The sequence below is a fragment of the Siniperca chuatsi genome, linkage group LG11, assembly GCF_020085105.1.
Source record: "Siniperca chuatsi isolate FFG_IHB_CAS linkage group LG11, ASM2008510v1, whole genome shotgun sequence".
Taxonomy (NCBI): Eukaryota; Metazoa; Chordata; class Actinopteri; order Centrarchiformes; family Sinipercidae; genus Siniperca; species Siniperca chuatsi.
In genome coordinates, this window is record NC_058052.1 from 13,734,645 (window position 1) to 13,761,056 (window position 26,412).

A 26,412-nucleotide genomic window follows, 5' to 3' on the forward strand; every position below is an offset into this window, starting at 1 on the left:
AAACAATGGCCAAATGAAACTCCTCATATGAGGTCCCTTTGAGGATACAGGTCAAGCCCCCACAGTATGTTGACATCAACTGATTTGAGGCTATTGTGGGACACTATGTTGGGAGAGGGGGGGGCGTATGGTCCCCACCCTCTGCCACATGCATTGCACAATACTTGATTGGCACTCACACCCCAAGAGGAGGAGTCAGCTGCATGTCTCTTTCAGTTGGGGTGACTGCTGGTCTCTCTCTCCTGCTCCAGTAACTGGAGGCACAAGTTCCTTCTTCACCAGCCTCAACTTCATTTCTCAGGTAAGTGGAGCTTTCCCACTGCTGCTTGACTGCTTGTAATTTTAGCAATTAAAGGCAATTTGGTGCAGTTAATTCTTCTCAGCGTTTGTCAGTCATTTTAGAATGGAAAAAGTGCTCTTTTCTCACTTACTTGGGCTTCAGAAGGCAAACAAATTGTCTGAAGCTGTTGACATTTTTGTAAAATGAGTTTTTACACATAGCCATGGTGACAGTAAGCTTTGGGTTTTCTAGGGTTGTGGTTAAATGAGGAGGAGGTGAGGAGTGGCTTTTTATGAAACTTTTTTTTGTCTTGTAAATTATGTTAATTGCAGACTAAAACAATTAAATATAATAAAGAAAAGAAGGAATATTTGCCCTTATTTGAACTTAAACAATCAGAGGACATGAGGCCTGCTGCTCACATCTCAAAGTCTATAAAAGGAACGTCATGGGTGAGCCGTCCAGCGTTGCTATTCCTGGACATACTGCTGATAAATTGTGACAGATGCAAAGAGGGGGATGTTGACACACTCGCTCCAGCATCACCTGGTAGCACGCATGGTTTCAAAGGTGTCAGTGTCTGGTCATGTCTAAATAAATTCCACCAACTCCAAAATGTAAGAAAATGTGTCCTTAGATCCAACAAGTTAGATGTACAGAGATTTGACATTATTGTTTAGTTTAGGGCAAAGAAAACAGCACATTAGCCATGATAAAAGAACAACTGGACCTCAAAAATAGTTCAAATGCACAGCTCAGGAAAGCATACAAATTAAATCATTTAAAACTTATAATATAGGCGATTTTAACGTTGTTCAAGAGCAAACCAGATTAAATTTAGGCCAATCCAATTCTTTGCCAGCATAATTCATATCTGTCAAAAGTTGCATTTGTCACAAGTTGCATTTGTCACAATTTATCTGTAGCACATGACTTTATCTGACTGACTTTTTGTCCTGATATTTTTCTGACATGTTTTTTTTTTTATTATTATTATTTCAGAAGGTCTGGGCTGTGTTCTGCTGCTACAGCCATGGCACCCAAAAAGAACAAGGCGACCAAAAAGAGTAAAGGAGACATAAATGAAATGACCATAATGGTTGAGGACAGCCCCATCAACAAGATCAACGGGTTAAATACTCTGTTAGAAGGAGGAAACGGCTTCAGCTGCATTTCAACTGAAGTCACTGATTCTGTGTATGCCCCAAACCTCCTGGAGGGTTTGAGCAACATGAGACAGGATAGCTTCCTCTGCGATCTAACAGTCGCCACCAAGTCAAAGTCATTTGATGTCCACAAGGTTGTCATGGCCTCTTGCAGCGAGTACATTCAAAAAATCTTAAAGAAGGATTCGTCCCTCCAGAAGATCGACCTGAACGAGCTGTCACCAGTTGGCCTCGCCACAGCAATCACATATGCATACTCTGGAAAGCTGACCCTATCGCTGTACAGCATCGGCAGCACTATTGCTGCAGCCATTCTGCTGCAGATTGGCACCTTAGTGAAGATGTGCAGTGATTTCCTCATGCAGGAGCTCAGCGTGGAGAATTGCATGTATGTGGCCAATATCGCTGATGCCTATGACCTCAAAGAAACCAAGGAGGCAGCTCAGAAGTTCATGCGGGAGAACTTCATCGAGTTTTCTGAGATGGAGCAGTTCCTGAAGCTTACCTACGAGCAGATCAGTGATTTCCTCTCAGATGATTCCCTGCAGCTTCCCTCTGAGATCACAGCCTTCCAGATCGCCATGAAATGGTTGGACTTTGACGAGAAGAGGTTGAAGTATGCGGCAGATCTCCTAACTCACATCCGATTTGGTACTATCTCTGCCCAAGACCTGGTGAATCATGTCCAGAGTGTGCCTCGAATGATGCAAGACCCTGAGTGCCACCGTCTCCTTGTTGATGCCATGAATTACCATCTGCTGCCATACCAACAGAACATCCTCCAGTCACGCAGAACAAAGGTACGCGGTGGCCTCAAGGTGATACTCACAGTCGGTGGACGCCCAGCCTTGACAGAGAAATCTCTCAGCAAAGATGTTCTCTACAGAGATGTAGATAATGTGTGGAATAAGTTGACAGAAATGCCAGCAAAGAGCTTTAATCAGTGTATTGCAGTCTTGGATGGCTTCCTGTATGTGGCAGGTGGTGAGGACCAGAATGATGCAAGGAACCAGGCTAAACATGCTGTTAGCAACTTCTGCAGGTAAGAACTAATTGTGACTTTTAATCTTTTATTTGGAGTTTGTCATGTTAGTTTGTATAGGATTAGAAAATAACTGTCAATACCTCTCACATTCTTTAGATATGACCCCCGCTTCAACACTTGGAATCACTTGAGCAACATGATCCAGAGGCGCACCCACTTCAGCCTGAACACCTTCAACGGCCTCTTGTTTGCCATCGGAGGGCGAAACTCTGATGGTGTCCAGGCCTCAGTGGAGTGCTATGTGCCCTCCTCCAACCAGTGGCAGATGAAAGCTCCCATGGAGATTCCCCGCTGCTGTCACGCCAGCTCCATCATCGATGGCAAGATCCTTGTATCTGGAGGTTACATCAACAATGCCTACTCCAGAGCTGTGTGCTCGTATGACCCCTCCACTGACACCTGGCACGATAAGAGCAGTCTGAGCACACCTCGAGGCTGGCACTGCGCTGCCACCGTGGGAGACCGAGCTTACGTCATTGGTGGCAGTCAGTTGGGAGGTCGTGGGGAGAGGGTGGATGTCCTTGCTGTCGAATCTTACAATCCTCACAACGGGCAGTGGAGCTACTGTGCACCTCTTCACACGGGAGTGAGCACAGCCGGTATTTCCATTTTGAACAACAAGATCTATCTCCTCGGAGGCTGGAACGAGGGCGAGAAGAAGTACAAGAAATGCATTCAGGTTTACAACCCTGACCTCAATGAATGGACTGAGGATGATGAATTGCCAGAAGCTACAGTCGGCATTTCATGCTGTGTCGTCACCATACCCACACGGAAAACACGAGAGTCCAGAGCCAGTTCAGTGTCTTCTGCACCAGTCAGTATATAAGTGTTTAGATGATAGTAATGATGTAGTTTACATGTCCAAAGGTCTCCAGCATTTCTGTTGCATAAATCTTGGTTCTAAACTCTACCAATTGTCCCTTTTTCAGGGCCAAGATGATCAATTTAAATGGTGACAACTTTCTTTAGATAAGCAAAACTTAAAAAATAAATGCAAGGAAGTACACGTTCTTTTAAGATTTTTTAAAAACTCCATTAATTACAAGCAAATTGAGCCAGTGCGAGCAATTTAAAGGAGAAGCCTTGAAATGTATTTTCAGTATTTATGGTGAATAATTAGTAGAATTGGCATCATTAAGGTAAGATAATGTTCATGACAGAGGCAAACTGGACATAGCAATAACCAATTTTATAATTTTTAGACAGAAATTTACCTTTGGGGCCAATTCAGTTGGGATGAATAAAACTCAAATGAAAGGTATAAAAATGCAAAATCAATGCTGTCATTGAGATTAATCTGTAACATGACTGTCTTTTTTACCCAGTGCCATGAAATTAATAATACTGCGTTGTCTGTGTACAACACAATCATTAATATTGAAGGATTTTCTGACAGTCCTGTTGACTATAGCTACTGTGATTCTCAGATACTTAACCAGAATAATGAGTGGCAAAAAGCTGGAGCTGGAATAAGTGTTGGCACCACCTACCAGGAGTAGGTGCTTGTGATTAGTGTTTAAACACACTGCATAGTAAGGCTGCAGTTTCTCTACATGTGTCTCATGTACAGTATCCAGTGGTCTTGTGTCATATGTGATCGTCATAAACACTATTGGTGCAAAGACAGAGGATTCTGTTGGGAAAATGTTGGAATGATGAGCGTTGAATGGGTTCAGGTGTGACAGTAATTAACTATTTTGTAAAAAAGTGAAAGAAAAATATAACTTGGGAATGACGATGTCAGCCTGAGCTTTCCTGGAGGTCAGTATTCGTGAATTCCCTGACTGCTCATGTCTTTTCATTTTTTGTTTGTTTTTAAATTAAAGAGATGAAGTGTAAGCTACTCTGAGCCATGGTCATTTATTTAAAATCATTTTATTCTGTTAATTTTGTGAGTCATTTAAAGGGGTGTATTTGTGTGCACACTTATTGATAAAAACAGGTTCAGGTTTGTTTTTGACCACCATACATCAAGAAAACTTGTTTCAAATTTCAATTCATATCTATTTGCCCGTTTTAGTGTTGTCTTTTACTATTTATTAATTATTGAATTAATTATTGAAAAGGCCAAAGTACAATTAATATTGGTATATGGCTTGATGGGACTGAAAAGAGTCACCGTGCTATGAAAACAGCAATGGAAGGATTTAGTTTCACCAGATTTGCATGGTGTACACTGCAGTATTTGTGGACCAGGAGGATATCATGAGGTCAGTCATGAGGTATGCACTTTTAAATCCCTGTCTTTAATCATACTTTTTTTTTTTTTTACATATCTTTACACATATTTAAGTATTTACATAAATACAAGGAGATAGCAGGTTAGAGTTTGTACATGTACCAAATCCCGAAATCTGAAATAGTGAATACCCTGAAGCTCACTGGCATCGAGTGAGTAATCCTGCAGCTACTTGTAGATGTTAAGTCTGCCTCTAATTTGTTGTCACATAATGACTGTAAAATCACAAAGATTTCAGATCTAGAGTCTCAGGCTAGAGTCTTATTCACACTGTAAACATACTTTACACTCGAGGAAACAGGGCTTCATGCATGTAACATAAGCCAAATGAATACATAAAAGGGCTACGCACAATACATCAATTTTGGTGTACTCTTGTCCATTAGTCCCAAAGAGTGAAGCATATCATATTCACCACCGGTTTCATGTGCTATCTCACACATAACAGTCAAGGTTATTCTGTCACTGCAGCCTTAACTGTGAAGTAGTTATAAAAATCAGTGTTAAAGGACCTCAAAACCTACTTTCTTGTTCAGCTTTTTGCTATGAGTGATGGGATCCTTTTTGAACACAAAATTCTCTGTTTTGGTTTTTTAACATGAGAGATTATTGTATTTGCATGCTTGTCCCGACATGTCACATACTTCTGAGCACCAATCAGTCGACCAATATTTGAAACAAAATGTGAAGTCAGTTGCCACCACTACTCAAATCTCTATAATCTATATCCAGACAGTCCTGAAGAAGCAGATTAGCTGAGTTTGTTAAACTCTTAATTACCAATTAATTAAATACCAAAGATTTTTTACTCTGACTTAGATTTGTGCTTATTTAGTCATGAATATTTAGTGTTACAGAAAACTACTTACAAGTATATACCAAATTTTCAGGAGCTTGATGATGATGCATGCTCTTTGCTCAAGAGCTACCTCAAGATTTCCGATTGTCTAGATTGTGTCTGTCACTGCTTTAAACCTCCCCACCCTGCTGCGATGGTCACTGTGGAGAGTCATTACTAAAACAGTACGTAAAACAGTAAGTTTTTGTTTTTATATATGGAGGATAGTGAACTTGACACATACTAACAAACAGGATAAATCAGTCTAATGGAAACCAGAAAAACCAAAGACAATGAACTTTATGTCAGTGTTGGGAGTTAAACTACATCCTTATTTGGGGCAGATGTCAGTACAGTTCCATGACATATAGATCTGTTTTATCTACCCATGCATGCACAGTACACACACACACACACACACACACTCAAAACAATCGTTCATTACAATCACTTTTAAGCCTCTATGATGTTGCATTTAAGTGCTCCTGACAAGCTGGTACTTCCCACATATAAATCGTAAGCATGACTCATTAATTTTAATGCTGCGCTTTGGAAATGATAAGACACGGGCCACAGTAAGTAAATAGCTTTGTGGTGGTAGCTGTAGAAAAAAATAGCACATGGCTGTTTTGTGCTGTCTCATTCTTGTGAGCAACATTTTTCATTTTCTCTTTAAGAAAAGGCCTAGCCAGTTACAAGAAATCACACACCAAAAGGAAACAAAAAACAATGAGAAAGAGACAAAAAAACAAGTTTAAACAAACTGAACTATGGACAGCTTACATACTGTGTCCTAAATTAATTAAATTGTCTTATGTCATTTTTTTTCACACACTAATTTGAACTTTAGAATTTAGTGCCCTGGGTCTACAAGCAGAATGAATTCCTTGTAATGGTGGATTTGTTCAAACAAAGTGTATAGTTTGTCTTTTATTAAATCTCCGACAGCACTTGAACTTGGCATCCCTACCTGCTCTGATTGACAGATCGGTGGGAGGAGCCGAGCAACGAAGAATGCTGAGTCACGGTGACGTCGCTGCGCTCTCCGCTCCGCCTGACGACATCACGTGTGTAAAGCCAGGAGGGCGTTCATATGGACAACACAGCTCAGAAGCAGACTGACTTGGCAACAACGACCCAACTACCGGTTCACCACGCTGTCACTCTGTCACAGTGCCGCACATTAATAGGCTCAGTCCGTGGTCTTTAACCGAGCCGAGGCTAGCGGGGACTGATTAACTCGTCGGGTTTTTCGGGGGAGCAGTCTCGGGTGTGCTTTTCCGAGCTAACCAGACATTAGCAAGTGATGAGCAGGGGCCTGCTTCTTCTTGGTGCCCAGCTAAGGTTACCGACAGGGCACGCCGCTTAACAGCACCAAGAGACTCTGCATTCCGCCTGTGAACAGCACCTTAAGGACCCAGCCTCCGTCTTTTGTTTGGACCGAGACTTCATGCTAGCTCCGTGCGAGTTGGACAAACTAGCTAGGTAGCTAACGCTCGGCGTGCAAGTTCATATAAGCAGCCAGCAAGACACCAGCCGCCAGTTTACACTTCCAGCCTGTCTGTGCGATGGGTTTACTGTCACAGGGCTCTCCACTGAACTGGGAAGAAACCAAGAAGTATGCCGACCATATTCGCAAGCACGGCATCATTCAGTTTCTCAACATCTACAACAAGGTGAAGGAGCGTCAGAGAGATGTGCTGAAGTGGGGCGATGAGGTAAGAACCGAGCGAACCAACATGCGGGAAATGCTGTACTGCTGCTGTCTATAGTGGTAATGCCTTTGATCCTTCAGTCATGATAGTTGTGCATGATGCAATAGTGACCTAATATTGATTTAGAAAAACAACATTTAACAGCTTTCAGTATTGTGTAATATCTTAAGAATATCTGCGTGTACACAAGTTGCTGTCGTTGACATTTTTCCAGTATACAACAGTTAATAAGGTTCATATGTAAGTTGATGGACAAGGTGATAGTCAAACCTGTTGTTACTGGTTGCAAGGGAAACAGCTCTGTTTAATAAAGCCTTTGGAGCTACTTGGATAACACTATGATTACAGTCCTAGTGTCAGATTGAATTCTTAGTGCCAGAATATGACTGAGTCTAAAGAACCAGATGTTTGTGTGTTTGAAAATTATCAAACAATTACTGATGGTTATTCACTAGCTAAACGTATATGTTAAATGGCTGCTTACAAATGTTAATTTTGACTATTACCATTAACTGTCTAATAATGCTAATAATCCAGGCAGCACTACTAATACAGGAAGACGCTCCCTGTTGAGTAAACATATAGCCCTCTATACAACATGTTTTAAGATGTGTGGGCTCAGCTGTTGCCTGTTGTGTTTTTTATTTTTTCTTTCATTCAGAACCTCACACCAGTTGGCTTTTCTAGTTTTTGCCCGCCACCAGTCCACAAAACTTCAGTGTGCTGCGCTTGAACTCAGTGTTTTCATTTCGAACAACGTGGAATGCTGTTGTTATAGATTAATCCCTCTTTCAGACAGGGGATTACAGGGTAGCAGAGTCAAAGTCAAGGAAACATAACTGATGAATTGGAATTGATGTGATGGTGTCCCAGTCTGATCTTGAAAACGTCTGCTTTGTGCTGTAGTCTAGCATGGATTTTATTAGTAAGAAGAGTACATTGAATGAATAAATCAGTGGCTGTAATGTAGTGTGTGACTGCTGATTCATAATGCTTCCTGTTTGTTTTTAATCATTTACTTTAAGGTTGAGTACATGTTGGTGGAATTGGACGACAAGGATGAAAAGGTTCGACTTGTCCTGAATGGTGGAGATGTTTTGGAAACTCTTCAAGACCAGGGTGAAAAGATAAACCCCAAGTAAGTAAGCTCTCCACAGAATATGTCTGAACATTCAGCTGAAAATATTACAGATATTGAAAGATCTAAATGTCTTTATTCTGTGTAGTTTTAAAGAAGGAAGGCCATAATTTTAATAACTTCCTCCCTCCAAATACACATATATATTTTGTGAAGACATACATGGTTCAAGTCAGTTTTCTTTCTGCAAGAAATCCTATTCACAAATATATTGTTGCACTGGACCACAGAAATAGCAACACTTATATTCATAATCTGAATGACATTTAAGTAAATGCCTCACCTTAAATGCCAACAGTCGTGTTGACAGTGCTATTGTTAGTTTAATGGTTTGGATCATAATGAGCTATTAAGTGGCTGATAGTGATTAGCGATTTAATTCTGGTTAAATTAAACCTTGGACTAATATGTAATGCATCATAGACTAGACTCTGTATAAAAGTCTGTTGTTCTAATAATGTCGTTTTTGAGTTTGGAAAAAAATTCACTGGATTCATTTTGGTGAAGACAAACTAAAAAAAGTGAATCCATTTGTCTCTTCTTCTTTTTTTAGCATAGTTGATGATAGTAAAAAAATGTGGAGCTGATGTGAAGATATTTGGCCTCTGGACATCTGTCAGTGATAACAATCTGGGAATGCCGTTTGCATGCCTAAATTGTAACAGTTCTTTAAAAAGAGGTATTTTCTGCAGGCGTGTAAATGTGTTTGTACAAGCTCATCAGTATTATGCTTGCTCGCTGCCCATGACGTCGGTCTAAATCTGCGGGGCCAACTTCACCCAGGGGAAATACCAGTGGCAGTGGGAATAGTAGAGCCAATGCATTCCTCATTACTGCCCCTCTGTCGCCCACAACAAAGAGCACGCTCTGGAGCACAAATACGTTGCGTTGGTTTGCCCTGCCAAGATTGTGGCTGACATACAATAAAGGGAGCGTTTATTCAAACAGAAAGATCATCGTGGTGCAGAGGCCAGGGCATTTTCTTGATGGCCTTCTTCTTTGCTGACCTATAAAAGCAGAACGTTTTCACAACATTTTTTATATTTTTGCAGTCACCCCACGCTTTGGAGACCAGAGTATGGCAGCTACATGATTGAAGGAACTCCAGGGCAGCCGTACGGCGGAACAATGTCAGAGTTCAACACTGTGGAGGGCAACATGGGAAAGAGACGGCGAGAGGCCTCATCTGTCCTGAACCAGAACGAAACCCTATGCACCATCACCTCATTTCCAAGGTGCTTTGGTTTACATTGCACATCAAACTATGAACATCAGTCTTGCAGTTGTATGCTTTATGTTTCATTCATCATTTTAATTGTTATCAAATTATTTTAAAGCTGCAACGGTTAGTCGATTAATTGATTAGTCAATCGAAGTTTAATTAATTCAGTATTAATTGACAACAGATTTGATCATGGATTAATCCTCTGTCATTTTCAAGCAAAAATGCTGATTTTTAGCTTCTCTAATGTAAGGATTTGATGCTTTTCTTTGTCATACTTGATTACAAACTGAATATCTTTGGGTTTTGGGCTGCTGCTCAGACAAAACAAGACATCTGAATATGTCACCTTAGATTTTGGAAAGTTTATTATTTGCATTTTTCTCTATTTTCAGACATATTTGAGACAAAACAATCAATTTATTGACAAAATAATTGGCAGATTTTTCATCTACCAGTCCCATTGGCCGGTGAGTCAGTGGAACTCAGTGTGTTTCCAGGGTCTAAATTAAGTTTCGGGGGCATTATTTTACCTCCCAAAAGGTCCCTGCTCGGGGGGGTAGTACTTTCCAAAAGTATAGGAACTTTTGGGGTGGGGTTTGCTGTGCTGAACATTTCTGATTGACCAAGCTCTGACCGGCAGGGCAACAAGTGGTTTGACCGTCTGGATCAAGGTGTTGCCGGGTCACAGGCCAGCCTTCTCTGGCGCAGCAGCTCAGCTACTTCGTTGTTAGAAGCCACAGAAACGGATGACCAGTCGGTTGAAGGTAAATCACATACACATGCTGATTGTTAAATGGTGTAACACTAACTGTTGTCATGCTATTGCTGCCTGAGCCAAAAGCTAACGTTAGCTAACACTAACCACTAATGGTTTTCGTTAAGACAAGGATTGGCTAAATCGAATGTACAAAATTATATCTTGTTAATGTCATCGCAGTGAGACACGATGTTTATTTATTTTTTCAACATGTTTTTCAGATGAAACGTAAGGGCACACTGAACTGCAGGCTGCAGAGACTAGTGTGGTTACTCCTGCAACCAACAGCAGCCCTCGTACCATCCCTCCTGCAGAAGCAAACAAACGCTGTATTGTCAAACATTTATATTTCTGCCGATAAATAAATAGTTGTGGAACCAAATGTGTGTATAGTGGCTTTTCTTGTATGTGAAAACAAGTATATACTACTACATATGTTAAAAGACATGTAATGCTTATGCTTGTGTTACCGTATATTCTAATAGTTACAACACTCTGAGGAAGTAGTGGCTCTCAATTTCACCATTATACACCGGTAAGCTCAGTATTTAAAACAGGTGAGAGTGCATAGGTTAAGATAAGCAAAGGTCCTCATGCTGAATTGAGGTGATGTGTTTAAAGGTAAAACAACAGTTAAGCAGCTATGTGATGGGTATAACCTAATGGGTATAACCTAATGGGTGTAATTTACCTAATCTTCATGGGTCTTTAGACTGCTGTGGAAACGCACACAACAATGGGCTGAAGGAACTTTGTAGTTCCTTGAAAAGTTCCTGGGGATAAAAGTTCTGGGTACTATGGGTGGAAACGTGGCTTATGTGATGAGCAGTGTTCTTCCTCAGATGTTGGTATTCAGGCCAAAGATTCAATTTTTTTTTATCTTAATAGACCATAGAGTCTTTTTCCTCATTCTCACAGTCAATCATTAAGTGCTGTTTTACAGACTTTGTGGTGCTTTTATTTTTCTTCCAGTCACGATGGCTGCAGACGTGATTCTCTTCCATCTCTACAGAGTATCTCTCAGGTTCTATTACAATGGTCTTTGGTCTCTTCTCAGACCAAGGTCCTCAGTGTACTGAGTTCAGTTCCACAATAGGGCTGTCATGATATCAGATTTTCACTACACGATTATAATGGGCAAAAGAATTCGCGATAATGATATTATCGCGGTATCTATACAAAATTTGCGAAATGTTAGCTAGCTAAAAGCTAGCTAGTTACTGTGTTTTCTACTTTTTTACATTTTATGGTGGGTGCCAACCAGCATTAAGGTGCATTACCGCCACCTACTATGACAAAGCGATGAACAGAGAAAAACGTAAATTATTTAAGAGGCACTGGATTATATACACGATGTGTGATATTAACATGATACTTAATTTTTAATCAATACCGGTATATCGCAACACTACTATAAAATAACTAAAGAGTTGGTTCCAAACTTCCTTTTCATAGTGTTAGTGCCCACTGTGTCCCAGAGGAGGTTCAGTGTTTCATCACTTTGTTATACCCTCCCCTTGATTTATACCTCAAATAATTCAGATGGGTACATCCTGTATCAGGCTGTAGTATGCAGTTGTGAACTGCAGACATTTTATATAGGCGGATGTGTGCATTTTGAAATCCTCTCTGTTCAAGAAACATCTCACGGATAAAAGGATCTGAGTCCAGTTTGAAGAGTGTAAAGACATTTAAAAAAAAATTCATTGGATTAATTTTAGTGTAGACAAACTGAAAAAAGTGATTCCATTTGTCTCTTTTTTTAGTATAGCTGATGATGGCTAAAAAAATTCGGTAATAAGTTGAACCTTTTACAAAAGTGCTCTAGATAAATCCCTAAAATCTCCAAAATGTGTAGGTGATGTGAAGATATTTGGCTTCTGGACATCTGTCAGTGATAACAATCTGGGAATGCCGTTTGCATGCCTAAATTGTAGTAACAGTTCTTTAAAAAGAGGTATTTTCTGCGATGGCCTTCTTCTTTGCTGACCTATAAATGCAGAATGTTTTCACAACATTTTTATATTTTGCCAGTCACATTTTGGATACCATATGGCATGCATGATTGAAGGAACCTTTCATTCAATGTCAGAAACACTGTGTTTCTATAATGAGGGCCCGAGCACAGAGTGGTTGCAAGTTCCACCCACTACTCAAGCATATAAAATGATACTCATCGACCTCAAGGTGGCGCTATAACAATCAAGTCGAGTTTACATTTTCGCAATTATCTCAAAAGGCTTGGCTTTAAGTCAAAATTCTTTCATCATTCTAATCTCTCAATACATCTGCATCTTTGCTCCAACGGTATTCTGCTCTTAAATATCAAATTTTGCACCATTTTTTCAAAATGCTATTTTTGACATCTCGCCATAAACTGCCTGGTCAAGTGTCTCAAAACTTAGGCAGGATCAACTACAGACTTTACTGATCTTAACTTCTTAATGAAATTTCAAAATGTCAATTCATTTTGATTATACAAGCCAATCAATACATTTTTATCAACATAGGTAATTTTCAAAAATTTGCAATAACTCTAAATTTGAGACACATGTTCAGGAGTTTTCACTAAGCTCACGTAATAAAGCGCATTGTGCTTCACCTCTAGGGGAGCCACAAATGGTAAACATTTATATCTTGTAATCGGCTGCATGGATTCATACGAAATTCGGTTTGCGCGATGTAGGTACATACAGTACTTTTTGGTACTGTATGCACAACATTTTCTATTTTTCCAAATGACTGATCAAACTTCACCAAGTATTTGACAATACACCTGAAACCATGCCACTAAGTCCTACACACCGGACCTTAAAGTTGAAGGCTGCCTATTGTAAACCCAGTGAAAATTTCTTTTTATTATTTTTTTATGCCATAAAATGTTTGTGCAGCAAAAAACATAAGACCTAGAAACACCAAAATTCACAGGTGAATTCCACCCACTACTCAGACACATATAATGACAGTGACCTCAAGGTGAAGCTGTAATAATCAAGTTTACATTTTTGTAATTATTTCAAAAATGGCTTGGCCTAGAGTCAAATTTCTTTCATCACTTCTCTCAAGTCATCAATGTTTTTTTCTTAAAGTCCTATTTTCAGCATCTCTTCAGAAAAGGCAATCATCCCAATACTTAATCAGGATCATCTATAGACTTCACTGATCTTAAGTTGTTCAGTTATACAAGCCAGTTAGTTTTTATCAAAAGAGCTACAAATGTAGTCATGTGAAAAACGACTGAAGGTCATAAGCTAAACCTCAACAGAACATCATCATATAGTGATGACCATGATGAGTTATTTTAAAGAAAATCAGGAGTTTTACTTGTCATTTAAATAAGAAACAAGCATCCAAATGCTCGCTATCTGTTTGGAGCCCGATCATTGCCGTCTATATTTAGTATTATTATTATTTGGTCAATGAATCGCATTTTCGAGGGCCGAACAGTGCTCGGAGCTACGCTGCAGCACCTGCCCCTGGCCCCCACCCACCAACAGAAGCAGAGCTATGCTACAGCCCCTGCCCCTGTCCTCCCCACCGACAGCAGCGGAGCTACAGTGCAGCACCTACCCCTGGAAATAACAGGAATTGAGTTGTGGTGTGAGGAGACCCAGCGGAGTCGTATCTCGCACTGCATATTTCTAACTCCACACTATATTTTACAGAGAGACAGATCCCCACCCACCGCAGCAGAGCTACGCTGCAGCACCTGCCCCTGGCTCCCCTTCCCACCCACAGCAGCGAAGCTCCGCTGCAGCACCTGCCCCTGGCTCCCCTTCCCACCCACAGCAGCGTAGCTACGCTGCAGCACCTGCCCCTGTGTTCTTTGAATTCATCATTATAAAATATATTATAATATTATCATGCTTCTCCTGGCATCTCCCTCCTAGATAGAGAGAAGAAGTCTGTTTTACACTGATGACCTTGTTCATTATGATTGGAGTAAGAGACTCCGGGTGTGCTCAGGTGTACTCAGGTGAAGAATGATCATTCTGCCAGTTCAGCAAGTTCAGAGCTGATTGACCTGGCATACCTTTTAGAATAAGCCGTTTTTATGTATTTATTCGCCATGTTGCATCTCCATGTTTCTATAGTAGCCCAGAATGGACAAACCAAACACTGACTCTAGATAGGGCCATTCGTGTTCGCGGCCACCATAGTTTCGACTATATACTTGGAAGGGGAGGGTGATGCGAACGCTATTCAAATGGATGCATACTGCAATTTCACCACTAGATGCCACTAAGTCCTACACACTGGACCTTTAAGTTGAAGGTTGCCTATTGTGTTTCCAGGAAAATTTCTTTTTATTATTATTTTTTTCTGCCAAAAAGTGTTTGTGCAGCAAAAAAACATAAGACCTAGAAACACCAAAATTGGCAGGTGGATTGCAAATTCCACCCCCTACTCATGTACATATAATGACATTCATCAACCTCAACGTGACGCTGTAATAATCAAGTTTACATTTTTGCAATTATTTAAAAAACGGCTTGGCCTAAAGTCAAATTTCTTTAATCTCTCATGTCATCAGTATCTGGTCTTCTGCTCTAAAAAATGTTTTTCTCAATTTTCTCAAAGTCCTTTTTTGAACATCTCTTCAGAAACCGCTAGGCCAATCATCCCAATACTTAATCAGGATCATCTACAGACTTCACTGATCTTAAGTTGTTAAAGAAATTTCAATACAAGTTCAGTTATACAAGCCAGTCAGTTTAACAATAAGACATTAATGGATCTCAGTGATAGTTTTGACACTGAAGAGGTTGTAAATGTTTATTCATCATACATGATGTACCATAAACTACAATTATGAGCCTGTGACTGTCCAAGAGACCAGGAACTGAAAAAGATTAGAAAATATAATGACTTAATAACAGGAATTGAGTTGTGGTGTGAGGAGACCCAGTGGAGTCGTATCTCGCACTGCATATTTATAATATCCCCACCCACAGCAGTGGAGCTATGCTGCAGCACCTGCCCCTGGCCCCCTCTCCACCCACAGCAGCAGAGCTACGCTGCAGCACCTGCCCCAGGCCCCCTCCCCACCCACAGCTTCGGAGCTGCGTTGCAGCACCTGCCCCTGTGTTCTTTGAATGATAATATTATCATTGTACTGGTGTGGTATAAAGGAGATATTTGCTGTTAGATCACTTAAACCTTACCACTTAAACCGGGTAAATCACACATTTGGTTAAAATTAGATCAAAGCCTGGGCATAACTGATAGAGACCTATATTTCTGTGCTATTTATATACCCCCAGTAGATTCTCCTTATTTTGAAGAAGATATTTTTTAAACTCTCCACTCAGAAATCACCTATTTCCAGGCCCAGGGAAACATGCTTCTGAGTGGTGATATGAATGGATGAACAGGAATCAAACATGATGTCATCGACTGACAGGGCAACAACCATGTGTTTGGTCAGTCTCCCCTGTTTACCACACCAACCATCACCCATCGGAACAACCTTGACTCTGAAATAAACCAAAGTGGCAGGGAGGTAGTGCATCTCTCTCTTAAAATTGGAGACCAACCAACTGAATTCTTCACCTAGAGAAGAGGTATTCGTCAGGGCTTCAATTTAAGTCCTACTTTATTTAATGTGTATATACATGAACTTGCTGTACAGTTGGATCAATGTGCTGCTCCTGGCCTCTCACTCCTATAGAGAGAAGTCTGTTTTACGCTGATGACCTTGTTCATTAATGGTTAGGCCTGCATGCTGCAGCAACGCTAGTAATAAACACGTTCTATATAAAAATAAACCAATAGTATATTCTTAAATTTATGAATTGTAAGTAAAACAATAAGGTACATTCAATACAAACGTAAACTAAGAGTAAGCTGTAATATTTTATTAATAGAAAAAGTTTTAATTAGCATCTGGTTCAATAAGTATTTGCAGTAAGTAACACTGAAAATGTTCAAAATGCTCTCTTGCAATGTTGAGAAAACTTAAAAACAAAGTGTTGTGAATTCCCTCTGTGCTACTGAGGAACATTGCTCCTAGAGGGCTTAGAGACAATTTACCTCTTACATAACCCACCTGATTGGAGTAAGAGACTCCGGGTGTGCTCAGGTGTACTCCAGTGAATCAGAATCAGAAATACTTTATTGATCCCCGAGGGGAAACTCTTTTGTTACAGCTGCTTAATCACGTCAGTGCACACAGGAAAATAAGTTCTAATCACTCTTCCAGTTCAGCTAGTTCAGAGCAGACAGACCTGGCATTCAGGTGTCTCCAGTCCTGTCTCCCTCATGTGTTACTGACAATGTCAGTTTCCTTCTTGACAGTTTGTTTGAATTATGTCTGTGTTCTACCTCATTTATGGATAGCTTGATTTACTGTATTGATTGTTTTATGCATTTGTTTCATTGAGTATACTGCAGAAAACCACGAGTTGAATAGAAGCAATAAATGAACAACTGTATTGCATTTCCCTGTCAAGAGCTCTGGCTCTTAAGTGGCCAACTATTCCTATACCAGCACATGCATTAGAGAAAATCTATAATATAGACGTATACATGCTAAAGGGAAGACGTGCAACACCAGCTGCTGTCAGTGAGGAGCCTGCAACTTCAGCACTCTACTGGCCTTGTGATGGCACCTGTGTGAGCTAATATGAATTAATTGCAGTTGCAAATGTCTTCTGAAAATGTATTTTGTACTTGTCTTCAATGTTGAAATAAACATGGTTCAGTAAGGTGGAAAAAGAGAGAGAGAAAATCTACTTCACTAAGCAACAAAAAACCTAGTTACTCAATCCTTGGCCCGTGGCCTAATTGTTTACCAGATTTCATCAAAATCTCTCTTTCGAGGTTTTTAGATATCTCACAAGTAAACAAATGTGACGGAGTATGTCTTTGGCTGAGGATAGTATGAATATGAATTGTGGGACAGATCTGACTTAGCCTTGATTTATAATAATCTCATCCTGAAAACTGGGAACCAAAACATCTGTGCTGGTTTCACGTTGATGTCCTGTGTTAAACCCTGAATTCCATGCGAGATACAGGCCTACTGCCTCATCCTTGGTGATCTTCTGACAGGATCAGGAAAGGGGGCCAGGTGCAGTGGAGGACAAGACAGCACATCTCTCTCGTAGAGCCTGTGGTGACCTGGAGTATCCCTCTGTCAATGACTCCATGAGGGCCATTGCATATGCTGGGGAAAGGACATTTTTATGTATATAACACACTTCACCATCACAGCAACCTCTCAGCTGCCATTATGGTTGAAATGCAGGGCTGCCAAGAGAAGCCTGTAGAAAAAGCAGATTATGCAGTTCACAAGATGTATATACCGTAAAGCTTAAATCAATAGCCCAGGCTTTTATTTGCTTCAGTCACTGAACTCAACCGGCCTATATTTGGGACAGGCATCTATATGAAATAGGCCTTTAATTCCTTTTGCACAAAACTCTTGCTCAGCAAAGATAGGAAATACGGCAAATAATTGAGGAATGGAAACATATTCAGACTTTATGACTGCTTCTTTTTTTTACCATGCCAGTAAATCTGAATGAATTATACTTTGGTGCTCATGGTTTCTGTAAAATGAACTGAACTATTGAATTGTGGAGAATCTAACTGATCTAACGATCATGTCATATTGACAAAAGTTTTTTTGTCAAAACAAAACATTTATATTTGTATGTGCGGTCTAAGCAGCTTAGAACTAGCTCAAGCCGACGAACCATTGGGCTTTAAGAGGTTTTATATATCCAAAGAACTTAAAAACCAGACCCGGCATCTAACTGAGACCTGTGTTTATTTATGAAAACGTGTAGCCACACTCGGCCAGTAAAAGGGACTCTGCATTTAATTAAAAGGTTTTAAGGTATGGGAATAAACCCAGAAGTAGAGGCAACAAATATTGAAATTTTGTAAAGCCTAATTTTTCTTGTATTGGGTAGAGCATTGAGGCAACACTTCCACCCTGTGAGTTAAAAGTGCCATTAGCATTACAATAATACAAATACAAAAAAATACAATACATACTTAGTTCCAGTTTATTAGGTATGCCAAGCTAAAACTAATGCAGTCCAATACAACAGCCCTGCAATAAATTCTATCTTCATGAGAGTTGTTTTGTTTTTGTTTTTCATTTTTATGTCTATAACGCCTTGTTAATGTGTTTTTACTCTTTATCTTTATAATGGCTGAAACAGCAGACTTAAAACAAATTCATACATTATAGAGCTGAAGAATTGAACACATTTTAAAAAACATAATTTTTACTCAGACTTACCTGTGATTTACTTCAGCACAATTTGTTGGTGTGTTGCATCTCCTTTATAAAATAACAATGCAAGAAATTCTTGGCACAATCTCAGACATTTACCACCACAATATTTTATGGCTGGAGTGCACTGGAACCAAAATGAAGTAAGCACCAACCAGCACCACCGAAGATTGGACCACTATTCATTTTCAGCCACATACTGTAGAAGGTATGTTGTACCTGGTTCCAGCGTGCAGTATTTATGGATGTTCTGAGCATGGTTTACAATCACATCTGGCTCTGCATTAGAGTGGAAGCTGCAGTCCAGTACAGGTGGTTAATAATAGCTGGCCTCCACAGCTTTAGGTCCTCCCTCTCCTTTGCAGCAGTATCCAAATTTTCCAAGTTTCAGAACAGAAACAAAATCTTAAAAAAAAAAAATAATAATAAACATGTTTTAAAAAAGTAATTATAACAGTCAACCTAAACAAAACTACCAACAACACTGCCATAAAATTTACCTGTACAAAGCTTACAATGCTTTTGCTGATTTTCAGTCTGAGATGTGTTCATAGTCATAGTGTTGGGTTGTACTGAACTGTGTAGCACAGATGGTGGTTGAGGACCCAGTGGACCAGAGTATTGCAACTATTGTATTGGGTGTAGGTGCATCTGATCTGTCCCTTCGTTACTTGTAGTATCTACCAAAACTTGAAAAAACACCAATATTACACCACATGAAAATAAGTTATAAATGTATTAGCTGTGCAAACAAAGTCACCGAGCTGTAACTAGACTTCAGGGTTTTAGTGTTAGCAAACTGAGGTTACCTATTATGCCTTCTCATGTGGAAGTTAATGTGTTAGAAAACAAGCTCACGTTTTCCACTGGTGGGAGTCACGTTACCAGCCACCTGCTGACCGTGGACCTGATGAGGCAGCTGTGTGTAACGGAGTAACCACAGCAGCTGTCAGTCTCACGCAGTCCTGGCTTCAGTATCCCATCCTGAACTCCATATCACCAGGAACATATGCTTCACCATGCTAAATTGCGAAGCTTTTGAATTTTCATGGAAAGCCATAATGGATTATTCGCCATGACGCTTGAAAACTTTTTTGTTGTCTGATATGGGTCTTGGGCTTAGGGTGTGGCAAGGGGGCTCGATAGCACCCCTACAAAATTTCAACAAAGTAGCCCTCACGGTACTTTTCACCAAGATGTATGAAATTTGGTAGGCACACGTACCATCCCAAGACTTAAAAAAGCATCTCTCGGTGCCATGACCTAAACCCAAAAGGAAGTCGGCCATATTGAATTTAGTGTGAAATTTGAATGAAATTCAAACATGCCAAACTTAAACTGAACTCCTCTTAGGAGGTTAACGTGAGCCACCTCAAATCTGGTCAGAGTATATAAAACACCTTCACGGTGTTAAATTGCGAAGATTTTGAGTTTGACAGGAAGTTCTTGTAACTTGAGCGTACAGTTTCCAATCTGTACCAGATGTCACATGCTTCAGAAGAGTCCAGGCCTGAGGACATCTGCATGCCAATACTTACTCATAGTCAAAGCGCCACCTGCAGACAACTGGAAGTCAGCCTTATGTGACAAACATCATCCCATTTACATGAAACTTGATATACAGGAACATGATGTACAATTAGTGCGTGCTGTCGAGCGCCACATAGTGGACACAGGAAGTGACATTTAAGTCCTTCGTGCAATGTTGAATATTCATGAAAATTCAGAGGCATGTCAACCGACCTCAAGTAACGGCATCGCGGCTACAGCTCACCCCGACATGCATGAAGGTGCGAGGGCCCGCTCATCGCTGCTCGCATCTTTAATGAAGTGTGTGTTTGTGGTTGTGTGTACGTGACTGCATGTGTTTGTGGATTTGCTTTTCCAGCACCCTTACCAGAAACATACGTCACAGAAGAGGAGAGAAAGTCACAATTAATGTGCCAAGTAAGTGTGAATGAAATGAAAGGTATGAACAGTATTATAAACTAGTTATTGTAATTTTTTTCAAAAAATATCAGTTTTTTCAATTAAAATGTGATTTGTTATTCTTTTAAATACATTTGGCCAATCAATATTCTTTATCAGTTGTTGTATATGTGGGCAGACTCTAGTATATAATGTGCAGACTACTGCCTTGGTAAATGCAGTTAAAGTCCAACTGATTAAATTGCATGTTATTGGTCTGCTATAGCATACATATCTGCCATGTAAAACACTTCTAACGTCTGTTTGCAGGCTAGATAGCTAATTAGCTGCTCAGGTGCAGCACATTAAACAGCATGTAAACTAGCTGCAAATGTCACTTGGGTCTGGTTAGATGTTGGTGTGGTCCTTACTCTTCATTATCTAACAACACGCTGTCTGACCATGACATGTAGGCTACAGCGCAAGTTTGTTCACTTTGTCTCTCGTTCACTACGGTGTAACACCGGCACTCAAGCAGCCTGCCAGCTTCTGTCAAACACAGCCACCAACATGCCCCTCCAGCCAGCTGAGAGGAAAAGGAACATTTCTGATATTTCCCCAAAGACCCTTTTTCTTCCTTTTCAATAATAAAAAACAATAAACATTACATTTATAAAACACATTGAGATTATTTTTGACCACAAAAAGGGAAGACTAAATGTGAATTGATTTGGACTTTAAAGGTTTTGATACATTTGATTTTCCTCAGACTGCATGGAAAAAATAAATAATTATGACTATATTCTTTGTCGTGTTTCAGTCTTCAGAGACAAGTGCACTCCATCGCCATTTGTGGAGGAGTTTCCTGAGGATGACGGTGAAGCAGCGAGGGCGGCTCTGCCTGATCATATCTATATGGACGCCATGGGCTTTGGCATGGGCAACTGCTGTCTGCAGGTACTGAATGAGCTGACTGAGCCGTGTGACATCTCAGAGACTTTGCTGCCTTGAACAATCCATTTGTTTTCAAACACTGATGTAATAATGATGGCGTAACCCTGACTATTTTGAGTTTTGTGTGACTGCAACTTTACAATCCCAGTAAGTGATTTATAAATGTACTTCAGCCTCTTTTTTTATGATGCTTTTGCAGGTGACATTCCAAGCTTGTAGCATTGATGAGGCAAGGTACCTTTATGACCAGCTAGCAACATTCTGCCCGATAGTGGTGAGTAGATAAATAAAGCATGACCTTCCTGTCATATATTATGATTATTTACCTGACCTCTTCTAAAGCTGGACTATTATATAACTAATTATCTATTAACGGAATCAAATATTTTGAATGGAGCGATGCAGAGTTTAGTCCAGTAATGTGCAAAACAAACTGTCACAATATTTTTCTATAATCTAAATAAATAGTGCATTAGAGATACAAGAGATTATATGGCTTTGTTTTTTTGTTCCCACTACACGCTACTAAATGCTGTTTTGGCTCTTTACAGATGGCGTTGAGTGCGGCCTCACCCTTCTACAGAGGCTTTGTGTCAGATAATGATTGTCGCTGGGGAGTTATTTCTGCCTCGGTGGATGACAGGACACAGGAGGAACGCGGTCTCAAGGTGAGCAGGTGGACAACCTGAACAATCAGACCCTCAGGGTGTAAAAAATCGGTTTTAGTCAAAAGGGCTTTTTGGGAGGGTTCATTAATTAGTTTTACCTCTTATATTATTTCTAACACTTAAAGTCATTGAGTGATTGAGTCTGAATTTCAGCACTCATTTCTCCCACCACCAAGTGTCAGTGTCGCCACCAATGGACCAAAATTGTATCACCAACAAAACTAAACTTCTGTAGTGACATCTGAATCTCTTTTTAACAACCATGCAATCTAATTTTACTTGGTTCCTCTTAAAACTTTTCTCAAGCAAAAGGCAAAAGCACTACCTAGATCTCACAGTAAAATGTTTATGCTTTAGGTTTGTATTTTGAGTATAATGTATGAATATTACTACTTCCTTTGCAGCCACTGAAAAACAACAAATACAGAATCTTCAAGTCAAGATATGATTCAATTGACAGCTACCTGTCTAGCTGTGGTGAGAAGTACAACGACATTGATTTGACGATAGACGAGGAGATCTACAAGCAGCTGCTCGATGCAGGTACCGTCATTTTGAAAACGCAGAAACTGATATGTCTAAAATACAAATACAATATATTAGCCATGAAATAGAATATGGAAAATAAATGAAAAATATTCAACTAATCCACTAATAGATGATTGTACAGTAAAGAATAATCAGCTTTCTGTGTTAGGAATTGACAAGCTGCTGGCCCAACACATAGCACATCTCTTCATCCGAGATCCACTCTCCGTCTTTGAGGAGAAAATTCACTTAGATGATGAAAATGAGTCTGATCACTTTGAGGTGAGGTTTTCTGTATTCCTTAAGCACTTTCCTAGAAGAAAGCCAACCATGTGTAAAAGCACAATACAGGCTCGTATTTATTCAAACTTGTCTTTGTGCAGAACCTGCAGTCGACCAACTGGCAGACGATGAGGTTTAAACCTCCACCTCCAAACTCCGATATTGGCTGGAGAGTTGAGTTTCGCCCCATGGAGGTAATAACCAACTGCACCATCACTTAACTTTTAGTTGTAATCTGAGTGTATATTTGATGACATGGCCTATCAAATACAGAAAAGACGGAGAGTGAGTTAAGTTTTATTTTTGTTTTTATTTTTCAGGTACAGCTAACTGACTTTGAAAACGCTGCATACGTGGTCTTTGTCGTCCTGCTCACCAGAGTGATCTTGTCCTATAAACTGGACTTTCTGATCCCTTTGTCAAAGGTAAAAACAGCTACACAGCTCTAGGCTTTTATAAAATGTTACGAGACATTTAATTAATGAAGTAGGACATTTGGGTCCTAATGATCTACTTTGTACACAGTGCTCTGATACAGTAAACTCTGGTCTTTCATTAGGTTGATGAAAACATGAAGGTCGCACAGAAGAGAAACGCTGTCCAGGAGGGTATGTTTTACTTCCGAAAGGACATCTTCAAAGGTGGGTAAAACAAAAAGTGCAACTTTAGTTTGACGCTTACGGTGAATGCCTCAGATTAGAAGAGTAGCTGATACATTTGTATTGTCCACCAATAGGCTGCAACCCAGGCCTTGATGGCACTGCTTCTGCTCAGAACGGCCTGGAGACTGATGGTGCTAATGAGGACTACGCGCTGATGAGCATTGACACAATCATCAATGGAAAGGTGATTATTGTCTTACACTTTTTAGCCATGCTAGCACTGTGGCTCAATGGATGGCAATGTCGATCAGTCGGTCGGTCCACCACTTTGGTCCAGACTGCAATATCTCAACAACTATTGGATAGATTGCTGTGAAATTTTGTACATATGTTCATGGTGCCTGGAGGATGAATCTTACTAACTTTGGTGATCCCCTAACTTTTCTTCTAGTGCCACCAGCAGGTTGACATTTGTGGTTTTGAGTGAACTGTCTTGACAACTATTGGATGGATTGCCATGAAATTTGGTTCAGACATTCACATTCCCCTCAGTATTAATTGTAATATCTTTGGTGATCCCTTAACTTTTTATGTAGCTGTATTTTGTGTTCAGGGCTAATTAGTAAATGTTAGCATTCGAACACACTAAACTAAGATGATAAACATTATACCTGCTAAACATTGTTAGCATTTTCATTGTGAGCATGTTGCCATGTTGGGTTTGCCGCATTCACATTATATCGTTGAGACCATATTTACGAGTAACCGACTAAAAAAAACTGTTCACATCAGAGTTGTAATTCTGAGTCAGAGATATCGTAACGATATGTCCACTTGGTGAAAAGAACTACAGAAGTGTAAAAAAAACTGTTGGCAAATGGCTGCAAAGCAACCACTGCTGGCAATTACTCTAAATAAAATCCAATATTAACACTGATACAGTTGATTCAGTTAAAAGGAGCCTATACACTGTTTTATTTATCTGTTTTCACTTGTTAACGCACCGATACAGATATGTAAAATAACAAAAGTACCTAATTTAGGCTATTTAAATGATGTGACTACAAGGCTAGCAGTGTTTGTAACCTTCTTGGAATAAGGTTGAACACTCAGACTTGGAATAATGGGAGGTTTTCCTGTAATTCCCATTCTGCTGACGTTGCCTGAATGCCTTTTAAGTATTGAGCTGAAATCTCATCTGTGTCTTTAGTTCGGCCATCTAATAATTACTGCTGTTTTCTTCTTTTTTTATTACCAGGAGGGAGTATTTCAAGGGCTGATCCCGATCCTTAACTGCTATTTGGAAAACATGGAAGTTGATGTGGACACCAGGTGCACCATTTTGAATTATCTGAAGCTCATCAAGAAACGTGCCTCAGGTAAATTTGCATTGAGGGACAAAACTTAATGTTCTCATAAGTCAAAAGCAGATTTTCTCTTTATGCAACCTCAACTCTAAGCGTAACTCTTTATTTTGCTGATCTGAAACAGGCGAGCTGATGACCATGGCCAAGTGGATGAGGGAATTTGTTGCAAAGCACCCGCAGTATAAGCAGGACAGTGTCGTAACTGACAAGATCAACTACGACCTGTTCAAGAAGTGCGACAGGATTGCAAAAGGCGAAGAGCAGTGCTCAGAGCTCATTGGAAACCCAGTCAACAGGTTCAAATGAGAAGGAATGACCGAAGGTGTGGCTCAGAACGAAAGCGGTCCAATTTTAAGAGAATGCAAAACAGCATGTGTGTGTTGTAAGAAACACACCTGCATCAAATGTATGTGTGTATATATACTGGATCAGATTTTTATGATTACAAAATTATTTTAATAGGGTTAAGACATACAATGGTTGTGTAATAAAAATCAGATGTGTATTTATTTTTCTCTGGAAAGTAAGCCTATCTGTTTGAGAATGTAAATGTAGAAGAGAGTTGTACAGTAGTCTGCTTTTAATCTTGTGTTGTGTAAATACTGTACTTCCGCTCTTTAAAACATTAATATCATGGGGGTTTTTTTGTTTGTTTGTTTTGTTTTGCTGGATGTGAGCTTTCTTTGTGTATGGAACCATGGAGATCTTTATTTTTTTGCATTTTAAGAAAAATGTTTTCTTTGCTCTGCTGACATTGTAGTGGGAACTTAAAGATAGTGTCGCATTCAGTTAGATCACTGTTTGCTATGTGATGCAGCTTCAGAATAAATCTGTACAACCATAAGTTGTTTTCTTAAAACTATTTCAGATGTTTTATGGAATACTTTTTATTTAAAGGCCATAGGGAATGGATTAAATTTGATGGTTAGGCTACATAAACAAGTCTTGGATCCCTTCCAGCTAGCCACATTAGCAGCATTTTGATGGACTGCAGTCAGCACATTTGCATAATTTGAATGTTGGATAGCAACAGGAGCTGGCAGAAAGTCATGCCTTATTCATGTTCTTTTACAAAAAATTACTTGTTATACATTTTTTTATTTTCTGGGATAAACTGTATGATATTTAGGTGTCTTTGGCAAACTTTGGCTCTCCTTACCTCCCCCCAGAGGTCAGGGTCTGTTTGACTCCTCCACAGTCTTACCACCATGTCACCCTTCCGTTATCTAAAATACGGCCCTTATATATGACCAAACACATCAATTATCTGGTAAAATCCCTCACAGCATCTTTTAAATCGGTTCAGTAATAAAGAACAAGACTAACAGACTGCAGCCACACTAGCGGCTCTGTGAGGCTGTATTTGCTTTGAGCTAAACTCTTAATGTCAACATGCTCACAATGACAATGCTAACATGCTGCTGTTAAGTATAATGTTCACCATGTTCA

At 39.8% G+C, this 26,412-nt stretch overlaps 2 protein-coding genes across 2 annotated transcripts; both read left to right on the top strand.

Moving 5' to 3' along the window:
- The first annotated feature begins 145 nt into the window (after positions 1-145).
- Positions 146-4,337, top strand: klhl31 (kelch-like family member 31). The gene is made up of 3 exons (XM_044214346.1): positions 146-301; positions 1,283-2,488; positions 2,588-4,337. The coding sequence occupies exons 2-3, from the start codon at positions 1,314-1,316 to the stop codon at positions 3,318-3,320; spliced, it is 1,908 nt and encodes a 635-aa protein (XP_044070281.1). The 5' UTR covers positions 146-301; positions 1,283-1,313; the 3' UTR covers positions 3,321-4,337.
- A 2,294-nt stretch (positions 4,338-6,631) lies between these two features.
- On the top strand, positions 6,632-25,825 carry gclc (glutamate-cysteine ligase, catalytic subunit). The gene is made up of 15 exons (XM_044214350.1): positions 6,632-7,289; positions 8,312-8,424; positions 9,477-9,659; positions 20,543-20,601; positions 21,383-21,519; positions 21,716-21,790; positions 22,068-22,184; positions 22,589-22,727; positions 22,882-22,994; positions 23,096-23,188; positions 23,315-23,419; positions 23,554-23,635; positions 23,731-23,840; positions 24,855-24,975; positions 25,088-25,825. Exons 1-15 carry the CDS (start codon positions 7,140-7,142, stop codon positions 25,267-25,269), a joined length of 1,779 nt encoding a protein of 592 aa, XP_044070285.1. The 5' UTR covers positions 6,632-7,139; the 3' UTR covers positions 25,270-25,825.
- Positions 25,826-26,412: the final 587 nt, after the last annotated feature.